At 33.5% G+C, this 12385-nt stretch overlaps 1 protein-coding gene across 2 annotated transcripts; it reads left to right on the top strand.

The window, feature by feature from the left end:
* Nucleotides 1–251: 251 nt before the first annotated feature.
* LOC113393577 (coiled-coil domain-containing protein 6-like) lies at nt 252–10027 on the top strand. 2 transcript variants are annotated; one of them, XM_026630551.2, is made up of 11 exons: nt 252–564; nt 635–764; nt 1868–1958; nt 2136–2285; nt 3175–3318; nt 3407–3546; nt 4095–4163; nt 4233–4347; nt 4906–4998; nt 7890–8009; nt 8203–10027. In XM_026630551.2, the coding sequence occupies exons 1-11, from the start codon at nt 540–542 to the stop codon at nt 8377–8379; spliced, it is 1254 nt and encodes a 417-aa protein (XP_026486336.1). In that variant the 5' UTR covers nt 252–539; the 3' UTR covers nt 8380–10027. The 2 variants fall into 2 exon arrangements, with proteins under 2 accessions (XP_026486336.1, XP_026486335.1); XM_026630550.2 differs by having other exon boundaries at nt 256–564; nt 4086–4163.
* The last annotated feature ends 2358 nt before the right edge of the window (nt 10028–12385 follow it).

The following is a 12385-nucleotide window of genomic DNA, read 5'->3' as shown; positions in this document are numbered from 1 at the left end:
ACGTAACATTAATGACACAACTTTTAAAAAATGTAGTTCATCGATTGTTCGGAAACGATTTGACCGAGTTGGAATATTAAATTCGTTGAACTAGGTCCTAGAGGTACAAAATATTCATTTTTAAAAATTCCAAATAATCATGTAAGGTTTTCATCTAATATAATTTTTTTAACAGTGCTGTTATGCAGAGCACAATATATTCAAAATAATTAACATACTGACTACTGTCATACGTTCTATCATAATCTGTTGTGAATTTAATTCCATTTTGTCTGTTATCTGTGACTTACTGTCTGACTTTCTGGGGTAAAGAATGATTGCGAATGCGAATTTCTGAGACGTTTTTAAATTCGAGATTTGATGTTTCTTTGCATATCTGTTACATTATTTTTATTTTTCATGTAAGATTCAGAAATATATATTGTATTAATAGTTGTAGCATTGCAGTTTTCATGAAATTTATACAAACCGTAAATTTTCTTTTCTTCAAATTATTTGATGACATTTTGTAGCTGTCCTCACCCTTACAATTTGTGCAAATGGATGATTCCGTGATTTCTCCAGGTATTTAACGTTCTTTTTTTATAATTATTATTGGTTTAATTTCATTCGATTAGAAAAGATACATTTTTAGGAAACAAAATGGGGGATTCTGCTTCGGAAAGTGATTCGAGTTCTCTCGATGGCGGAGCAATGCTGCCTCCGAGTACTGTTTCCCGAGATCAATTACAGAAAAGGATTGAATCACTGCAACAACAAAACAGGTGTTCATTATTAATATTAAATATAAATCGAAAAAATAACTTTCGCTACGCTAAAAATAATTTCAATTATAGATATATTCCAATAGGTTTATTACTAATTTCTATATCCATTTATACAGCTAACGCATGTGTCGTATTTAGAGCTTTATTTATTATTTTAAATAAATATTACATATTATTGAATAAAGATTAATAATTTGAAGAAATAAAAATCATAAAAACTTGCTAATGTTTCATACATTTTTCAATGTTCCACATTGCCAATTCCTAATACTTTTAAGACTTAAGCAAAATGTGTTCACAATGTACTGTACCATAGTGATATAATTTATAAAAATTGGAACAAATTTGTGCTATTCATTACATTGTAAATTATAAATGTATAATTTAAATATTGTTTCTTGATATGGTAAAAAGTTTTATGTGCATATAAAAAGTTATTTAACACCTGACAATGTGGATAAAAAAAATCCTACTTATAGGAGAAAATATTTACATAGTCACAAAAATAAGATAAAAAACATATAATTTCTGATTTTAGAAACATGGAAATCAGTGTTGAAAAATTAAAGCCAGTTTAAAGACATATATTATTTATTACACCACCAAGCATTAAGCATTAAAAACAGTATCTGAAAAAGAGATTGCTTGTATAGATGATCATCATTGCTGAAATTACAAATTTTGAATTCAAAATTTAGGCCATAGTAATAATATTAAATGATAACTGTTATTTAGTTACCAATTATTTCAGTTGGTCCAATGTTTTAGTTGGGATTTCCCATTAGGTACACAACTAAGTATAATATAAAGCAGTGTAATGATAAAGAAATATTTTTAGATTATGTTAAATAATACTCTAAAACTTTCAAATGTGTGATTGTGTGTTTCGGCTGAGTTTATTTATATGCAGATTTAAATCCCAAACGGTAATGATAAATTCATGGGATATAATAATGAGTGTTTGTGTGACATATAAACAGCAATTGCCGTCAATTACTAGCTTAAAAATAATCAATAACTTTAGTAACTTTAATCAAGATTTTAGCTCTGATATTAAAAATATATTTTTTATTAATTTTAAATTTATTTATCTCTTACAGAGTATTAAAAGTGGAGCTTGACACTTATAAGCTGAGAGTAAAGGCTCTACAAGAGGAAAATCGTGCTTTGCGCCAAGCTTCAGTGTCAATTGTGAGAATTTACTACTTTTTAAAGTTTATTTTGAGAAGGCGATTGATTAAATGGACCTAATAACAATAACTAGAATATTATAAAAAATTGGCTTCATTGTAATCTATTATTTTTTTTGCAGTTTTGCTTATATTTTCTTTTTACATTAAATTTAAAGGAATATGTTTCAAATTATAGCAAGCAAAAGCAGAACAGGAAGAAGAATATATTTCTAATACATTGCTGAAAAAAATTCAAGCTCTAAAAAAGGAAAAGGAAACACTTGCACATCATTATGAAAGGGAAGAGGAATGTCTAACTAATGACCTCTCCCGAAAATTGAATCAAGTAAGATTTAAATTTTTTTAAACATTTTATTATAATAATTATTAGTAATTATTAATTATCAGTTATTTTATGATTTAATACCTTATTTTTATTTGGAAACAATTACATTTCATAATCATGTTATATGAATGGTTTTAGAGTTACATCTAGTGTGACAATTGAGCATTTGTAAACATTGAGTATTTGTAAAAATTTGAATAGTTATAGAATCTTGGGGAAAGGTATCCATTTCTATACTAAAATTCTGCAGACATTTTTAACTTTGCCGTTTCATAAATTCAAATCATTTGTAAAAAATACATTGGTAAAGAAGGCATATTATATAATTCAATACAAGATTATATAGATGATAAAAAAGCGTGGAGCTAATATTTGTTGACTTCCAGTCAGGATATAATACATACATATATAATTGTATTTAACTAACATGACTTTGTATTTTTAAATGTCGAAAAAGAGTTATTACTGAGTAATTTACTGGTTCTCCTCGGTAGAATCGTATTCTGAACCGGTGGTAGCTTCACTTACTGTAGTTTCTTAAATGATGTTTCAAAGGTGCTTGTAAAAGTCTACTTGAATAAAGTTTATTTTGATTTTGAGAATTCGAAAATATGAATCTGTATGTTCTAGAATATGAGTAGTTTTCTTTAGTTTCACTTTTTATAGAATTTTAATCTTTATTCTCAACCTTTTTAGAAACGTACAATAATACAGGTGTTAGGTTTAGCAATAATTCATGCATTTCTGCATTATATATATATATATATATATATTATACTCAAATAAATTACTCTGGTGGTTGTATATTTTTTTATTTATTTATTGAATATCAATAGTACAAAGAATTATATTCCTTAATTAAACCCTAATCATGAAATGTTTACAACAGTTACGCCAAGAAAAATGCCGCCTGGAGCAGACATTAGAGCAGGAACAGGAGTGCCTGGTAAATAAATTAATGCGGAAAATAGAAAAACTAGAAGCAGAGACTCTTGCAAAGCAAACTAATTTAGAAAGACTTCGTAGAGAGAAGGTATGTTCACTACACTTGAAATGTATAATTATGATGTATTTTGTTTAACTATAGAAATAACATACAGCAAACTAATTTTAAAATACAGGTGGAATTAGAAAACACATTAGAACAAGAGCAGGAGGCTTTGGTGAATAGGCTTTGGAAGAGAATGGATAAACTAGAAGCTGAAAAACGGTCCCTGCAGATTAGATTGGACCAACCCGTTTCTGACCCAGCCAGCCCTAGGTGACTTTTTTCACTTTATAATTTACAAAATTTTATGAGTTTTCTTTTATCTACTTTATTTATGCAATTTCATATTGATTGTCAAATCTATGTATTACTCTAGCTTTTGACAGACGGTTAAAACTAGACAGCTTTTAATTGGTGCTTGGTGTTCATGTCTACCCAGACGGGCATTATCAAAGCCCTACCTAGGACAAAGATGGGTAGCTATTCCCACTCGTCACATAACAATACCTACTACCGCCAAATAACAATACATAGTATTGTTGTGTTCCAGTTGGAATGGTGAGTGAGGAGCCAGTGTAGCTACAGGCACTAGGGATATAACGTCTTAGGTCCCAAGGTTGCAGGTACATTGGTTATGTTAGGAATGGTTATTATTTCTTACAGGGACTTTTGTATGCGCAGTGGTGACTACTTACTATCAAATATATTTTTGCAATCGAATATATGTTTTGTTATGAATTTAACTTATTATTTATGTGAATTTAATCCAAAATAAATTAACAGACCATGATTGATTATGTTGTGTTTGCCAGGGACATCAGTAATGGTGATACTGCATCTAACTTAAGTAATCACATCCAAACATTGAGGTCAGAAGTTGTTAAATTAAGGTAACATGAAATATATTTAATTATAAACTAGATTAATGGGAGAGAGACTTATTTGTTATTTATGTTCAGGAATCAATTGGCGGTTTCGCAAAACGAAAATAAAGAGAAAATGCAACGTTTTGTGTTAGAAGAGAAACATATCAGAGAAGAAAATATTCGCTTGCACAGAAAGTTGCAACAGGAGGTAGATATTTTTGTAGAGAAACAGTTAGTTGTTTAATTTCTGATGCACTGGTTAAAAATATTTTTTAATATCTTCGATAGTTTTGGTATTGATCGGAATTAAGAGGGGTTTCTGTTTGCGCGTGTGTTTTTTATGATAACATACAATACAATTAAATTTCATACACAAACATACGATAGAAAAGATGGACATGCATTTGTAAACCAATCTTATGTTTTGCATATTATTAATCAGTTTCATTCAATACATAATAATATTATGAACTAAGTTGTCAATAAATTTTGATTCAACTGTTTTTTATATAAATGCACATCTCTTAAATTGGCTTTGGGAAATAATGACAAAGGAAATTACTGCCGTCAAGAAGCGTTGGTGCTAAGTAAAGCTTATGTCCTTAGAGCAGTACAGTTGTTAGGATCTTTCTGAATAATTGCAAAAAATATAAAAAGAAAATTCTCGCGTTTTTTTTGGAAACATACCAAAAGAAAGTCAAATGAAAAGTCGAAAAGTGTGGTCAGACCAAAATATATTCTGACCAACTTATTGTTTGTGTAACAGGTGGAACGTCGTGAAGCGTTGTGCAGACATCTTTCTGAAAGCGAATCTTCACTAGAGATGGAGGAGGAGAGACAGTTTAATGAGGCTTTGAGTGTGAGTACAGATTCTAGTTATTATTAAACAAGTACATTTTAAAGCAGTTGAGTATGATTTGCGATACTAAGCGAGCACTCAAATAATTGCAAGCGAAAGTATTATTGACATTAAAAAGCTATATCGGTGAATTTTTAACGTTTGTAGCCGTTAATTTTAATGCAGGATAAATAAATTCAATTTGATTGTATTTAATTAACGTAATTAACTCTTGTAAACTGGTGTAAAGATGAACTAATCAGTTTCTCGACGGTTTTTCTCGGTAGAATGTACATTCTGAATCGGTCGTAGGTTTATATTTAATTCAATACCTTGCCGAGCCAAGCCGAGCCAAGCCGAGCCCAGCCAAGCCTACTTAATAAAGAATATTTTTATTTTGCTATTTATAAGAAGTTTAAAATTAACTACGTATAAAGGAGCTCGAGGTATCGGACATTTGTATCACTTAATAAATGTATTAGACAAAAATCGCTCATCGCATCTCCTACACATGAATTTCGCCTATTACGTTCTCCGTTATAATCCTCGTCGCACTTGATATCAAATATCCGTACAAAAGCAGTCGCTGTCAGACATATAAAACAAATATTGCTTCCTTTGGACACACAACATACATAGGTCCAGAATTTGCACATAATGGTCCCCGTTACAATCGCGAACATGCTTGATATCTAACATGACTCCATCAAAAGCAATCACTTATCGCCACTGGATAACACGTCACATGCATCAAGTTCACATCACCACCATAAGCTTTAACTCTTAGTGATAATGTACATTAACCTCTGGTAGCATTTTCTAAGAGCTGCTCAAGCTGCAAACTTGTATGTCAGAAAACGCTGAATAAAAATAGTAACAAATACAAATATGTAATAGATATGAATCAAATGACATTTTGTGTCACATTTTCACACAATCTTATTTCTATTTGTCTGCCTTTACCAATTTTGGAGTTTTTAACTCTGTGCAACGGGCATAGCTATCACTTGTAGTGCCTGTTGTTGAAAAATTTGCATAGAAGTAGTTATCAATGGGTCTATCAAGAACGTCTACGGGAACGAAAAATAAATCTTCATTTGCTTGAACTGACCGATCGTCATAATTTTGATAATTGCTCTCAAACTACGTAATGAAAGATATAAAATTATTAGCTCTGTCGTTTTTATTAATCTCTTCTCGAAGGAATTCGGGTTTCTGGGCGGAGCCGGGTTATGTGAGATTCTTACCCACTAAATCAACTGCGGAGCTCTCCTTAGAAGGTGAAGGTAATTTTGCTCCTCCCGCACTCCTCACTAGTGCGTACGGCTGTGCAAGATGATACTGGACGCCGTCAACACGAAACAGGACACTCGTTGCCCCTATCTCTTGCGTCCATGGCCCCTTACGAGTCGCACACAATTTTTTTCACTCTGGTCATAGGGGCTGTGTGTGAACCAAGGCGGCGCCTTTTTCGTCTCCGTCAAGCGGGATTGGCATTTTCTTGTTCCCACTTCATCGTCTGCTTCAGTACCATAATGGTCCCACAGAAGGAGGCTATGGTCCGTGTCCTTGAACTTGTCCGAACTGACGGACCAGGAACTGCCTCTCCCCGTTCCAATCGGGGCAAGCTTCAATAGTATGCTGGGTGGTTTTCGGGTCCGTGCCACCCTGGTAACACATCGTCGCTTCGCGTCCGATTTTACTCAGGTATTCTTCAAAACAACAATGGCCGGCCATGACCTATCTAAGGCGGAAGGTGACTCGTTGCTTTTGTCTCATAGCTCCGACGACGCTTTTGTGCGCGTATCGTTCCTCGTGCCATGTCGCTAGAGCACTTCAGTGATAGCTTCATTCATTCATTTCGAGTACGCTCGAAGGGGGTGTAACTGTTGCCGCTCGAAGGATATCGTGCGTTCCAAGCCTTAACAAGAAGGCTCAACTTATTGATGCCGATGTCTACGCAGTGAGCTTTTTGGTTTTCTCGAGACTTTCCCGTTCGCATAACAAACGATACTCGCGTCTTCATGGAGAGCGACGCACGTATACGCATATTTTTATATCTGTTCAACTTGGTGGGCTTGAGTGAAACCATCCTCTGCCATACCTGACTTTGTAAATATTTTTATTGGTCTCTTATAAAGGTGCAGTTATTTTTCAGCATCGAAATACCGTAATAATATAAATTTCTTATTAAATAATACTAATAATGATCTTTCGGCTTCCCAAAGATTTCATCTCTAATTATTTAGTGAACGGACAAATATTGTGAATATTTTTATGTCAACTTTCCGTTATATATTTGGATTTATTGATACATTGGAACTCAGTCTATTCGGTCGGTCAATAAATATCTTGACTTTTTTTCTCGAATTTTTTTGAACATGGATAACTTTGCAGGATTGTAAATGTAAGGATCGTGACTTTACTATAACTGCAACTACAACCGCAAAGTTTATTCCGTGTTGTCATCGTTGATTTAAAATCTCCTTTTTCTTTGTCAGAGTAACTTAGTAACATTTAAAATTGGTATCTAAATGATATAAAATCGCATAGAATTATCTTGCGACATATCGAACATTGTTACAGAATGAAAGCAATGACGTTTTCAAACTGCGTAAACCTTTTTAGTTACATACCAGTAGGTACTTATCTACATGTATATGCATACAGTGCGCGAAGGAAAGGAAAGAACCATAAGTCCACCATACCAGTTAGAAAAAGATTAAAATACGTACGTAAGCGAGTGTTCAGTTGCGGAACTAAGTGAAATCGGACAAAATCTTTTCTTATGCAATATGGTCAATATTGAGCGCTGGTAACACAACTAAGTGTATACTATATGATTTGAAACAAATGTGTAAATCGTCTGTAGCAGTCGAATCGGCCACACATTATTTGTTCTGTGCGCGCAGGCGCGGTCGCGCAGCGTGTCGTCCCCGGGCGGGTCGCGGCCGCTGTCGCCGTACGCGTCACCGCTGCTGCCCGCGCCCGGCCTGCCGCTGTCTCGCCCCGCGATGCACTTTAACTCGCAGGTACGTCACACACTTACAACTCGTACTCTCCGGTCATCTTCGCGAGTAGAGAATCCTTATCAAAGATGTGGTTTTATCATTTCGGTTTCAATTAAGATTAATTTACAATGTCACCTATGTGTTAAGTGTAGTTACAGTTAAACTGATACTGTGAGAAATAGAGATGTTAAAACTCGTTTGATCACACCGACAGGCGAGACGGGCGAGCGAGCGGTTCGTGAAGCCGGCGGTGCCGGGCGGCGCGCTGCTGCCTCCCCGCGCGCCGCTCGAGCCGCCCGCCGCGCCCGCGCCCGCGCCGCCCGCGCCGCCCGCGCCGCCCTCGCCCTCCATGCAGCCCGCCAGCCCCATGGACACCTCGTCGCGGGACTAGCGGGGCCGCCGCCTGGACGAAGAGATTCGGCGAGTGTCTGTCTTAACACATTTGTCGCTATTCCCGAGACCTAGTTGGCTTCGAGTTACATTTTCGTTAAACCGTTCACGTATACATGCAACGAAACAAAGTATATTAGCTTGGCAGTCTCATCGTATCGAGTCGCATGCCCGAGGAGGGACGGGTAGAGCACCGCTAGTGAAGGAATTGTGAAGATAGTGATACTAAAATATATTATAAATAAAACAGATTTGTTCGTTTTGCGTCGAAGGCGTTTAGCCTTTATTTTGGAGTATTGGAAGGTTTATAGACGTGTGTTATCGATAAGGAGCTGATGTTTTATTTGATTTAATTGGTATATTTTATTTTTATTGCCGAGCTCGACTATTTATGTACACAGTTTCTGTTATATTGTCACTATATTTGCTGTATTTAATTTTTTTAAATGGGATTATGTATTTACATATTGATATTTATTTTAACGTCTGTTAACCAACTATTTACACGGTTACAAAGAAGTCGGTGTGTCTACTAACTGTCTACGCGCATAACAATAAATTATTCAAAATAATTGAGTTAGGTTTTAAGTAATACTCTATTGATTGACTAATTATCAAATTCCATAAAAAATATGCTTATTACAAATAAATCAAATCGATGACAAATTAACTGGAACAATTCGTGACGATCTTAATGCTGCCATTTGTAAAAAAAAAACGAATAATATTATAAAGGCGAGCATATTATTTGAGACTCTATACAAGCTTCTTTCACATATAATGCGATTTAGAACTATTTGATATGATTAATATGGTTGTCGATATTAAAGATAATTTGATGATTAAATTATCAAAAATCTATTGTTACTACATAAGTCCTCGCTGCTGGCCACTTAAAGTCAGTTTAAAACGGCTTAAAAAATATCGTAGTTATTATTTGATCGCGATCGCATGCAGCCTACAGGCAAGTGTTATATCGCTCACAAGCTCTTGCGTCCTTAAAAATATATGTACTGTGCACATCACTCACTGCCTTTTAAGACTTGACACGTTCCTTAAACCGATTACGTATTGTTCTATTTCAAAACACAATTGAAGTTTAATAGATCCGTGATTTTAAAATATTATGCGAGATTAATGAATGACGCATAAAATTTAGACGTATGTTACGAAGCTATTAAACTCGATATTAGTACTGAAATAGACGATAACCTATTAAACTTGGGTCGGTTAGGGTACGTAGTGAAGTTTTTTTCGGAGATACCGATAATTTCATAGTGTAATCATATTCCAAGTTATTGCTGATTAACCGTTAGAAATTAAATTCGGGCTTCATGGTATGAGGCAGTGGGTTTAATGTTATAGACTGTATAAATTCGAACGTGAATAAAGGGTTGTAGAAGATTAAAGGTTATAATCTATTTGATTAATATGTTAGGGTTTTGTTACACTACTCTGAAATGTTGTAAGCAAAATGTATGTTATGTTTAGAATGTTGTGTTGTGCTCTTCTCTTTAAGGCAGGTTGTTACTGATTGGAAACGTTTAAGAGTAGTGTGCGAAGTCTCGATTCAATTATGCAAATTTTCACTTAAACAGTTTATTTTTTTTTCCAATGTTAATAAAAGAAATTATACGCATTAATATTTATCTACTGTTTCATTTCAGTATATAACTTTACCCCAAATGTTTAACAATAATAAAAAATAAGACTAAGTATCACTGAACTCGTAAATAAACACATAGTAAAAATAAATATATTTTTTAGTCAAGGAGGTTCATAAAAGCACTTTTGAATCGTCATATTACAGTGTTCATATTGAGAGATTTGAGAAATTTTATCTTCATTTATTTATTTGATTAATAGTAACGTTATAGCTACGCGTCCTATGAGGTGTTAGCTAGTGATGATATCGAGATGATGCGACAGATATATTCCTAAAATAAACATGATTACATATTGTACATATTTTAAGTTTTTACTTTGATTTGTTGCAGACTATTTTTTGTTTTTATATGCAAAGGTATGATGGCTTTTCTGAAAGCAATACTTCAGTGAATTAACGCCGCTTAAAGTATTAGTGCCCTACTTTTTACTATTTTTCTTTTTATTACATAAACATTAGAGTTTATTAAAAATAGATTATTCAATCAATTTACATGAGGCGATGATATCGATTAATATGAATAATAAGTGACAAGGAAAAAGTTTTCTACCCTTATTCTTCTATTAGGAATTTTAAAGGAAATTTCAAAACCGTTATACAATTGGACTGTGTTCTGAATTGGAACGGAACCCTCACAAGCACGAGTAAAAGTTGTGGCATTGTGGCTATATAATTAGGATATTGGATATTGACAAAATATTTTGCGCTCAACTAGCTTAGATACACGCTAGAACGTAATTTCTTAAAATGTGAGGACAAAAAATATAGCAATTGTCATTTTGTTTAAAATATAAATAAAATACGACGGCCGTCGGTAAGGGTAACATATGCGTCTTGAAACAACAAAATTATCCTTTTATATACTTAAATTGTTAATCCATTTATGTAATTTTTTTTTTAATATTTCTGTATTTGCAACTAAAGTATATATATATATATATAAAGAGCAATGGCACATTTACATCAGTTACATACAGGTTTTCTCACGCAGTTTTCATTGACCATCGAGCGCGAAATTATAAACACAAATTAAGAATATGAAAATTCGACCTTACAATGATATAATTATTTGAACTTTCAGCATACCAGTTGTTAGACCGCTCCTTCCTCGCTCATATTTCGCAAAACCTGAACAAATAATCATAAGATCATAAATTCTCACAGGACTGGAATGCTACAGAAATTTATCAACGCAAGTTCTATTTGTTGACAATTTTAAACGTCTCTACAAAAATATATACATTATAATAATGATGTTTGAAATTACTGGTGTAAATTAAACACAGAAAACTGTTAAAATTAATAGAATGGGAACGCGGGTCATGTGAATTAAACTAAATTAAGTAATCAGGAAGTAGAAGAATGTAATTCATCGAGTGGTAAGGTAAAGAGCTTCATTACTGTATGACTAAGACGCTACTGAACAGATTTTCATAAAAGAACTGCAATCGAACTTGCTGTCAATAAAATAAACTAATGAACCGGACGACCTTGCAAGTTGTAAACGTGTTGATTTCCGATTTTCAGAAAAGCAGTGTGTTTTTAAGTCAATGTGCTTGTAAAAAAATGCCTGTAAAAGCCTACTTGAATAAAGTATATTTTGATTTGAATGAAAACGGTATCTTGAGATAATACTTATATAATAGTTTATTTCATTCGGATGATTTATATTGTTTTCAAGAAATCGTTGCACAAACGTGATAAAAAAATACGTCTTTTGAAGAAAATATCCACTAATTACATTACGATTTAATTTGAAAAAAATAATATTGGCACAATTACATATGCTATAAACTTGTTACATTCAAGTTTCAAGTATATTAACTATCCATCCTAATTCTGCACGAATGAAGTTCTGTAAGTACTTTGAAAGTTATATAAAAATATATAAACAACCAAGAAACCGATACGCGCTTTCGCAACCTGGCAATAAAGATTTTTCTTATAAGTTATTTTAAACATTGTCTTGCTCTTTTGTGTCGTCTGGATGGGTCATGGACCTATGTTCTATTACAGCTAATAAGAAATACTTTGTATTGCTTCAGTTGACTTTTACGATTAGTAAATAATAGTAAAATTGTGTGAGCAATGTCAGCAGTGTGTGTGTGAAATAATGATAGTAAAACAATGAGCTATTGTAGTAACTGGTGTAGCGGAGGAAGCGTAGCATCTCAAACCCTTTGGTTGGTAGCGCAAGGCCATACGGTTGTACGTTAAAGTCACGCCAGGTTTTTCTGGCTTTGCTTAAACACATATAAACATCATAGGGTAGAACTATAAGTTACCATATCAACGTTACACGATAATCGGATTAGTAGTTTTTGTTTGAGGTCAGAAATAA

Source organism: Vanessa tameamea, chromosome 6, assembly GCF_037043105.1.
Source record: "Vanessa tameamea isolate UH-Manoa-2023 chromosome 6, ilVanTame1 primary haplotype, whole genome shotgun sequence".
NCBI lineage: Eukaryota > Metazoa > Arthropoda > Insecta > Lepidoptera > Nymphalidae > Vanessa > Vanessa tameamea.
The sequence above is the reverse complement of the archived record's forward strand: the minus strand, read 5'-3'. Positions and strand labels throughout refer to the sequence as shown.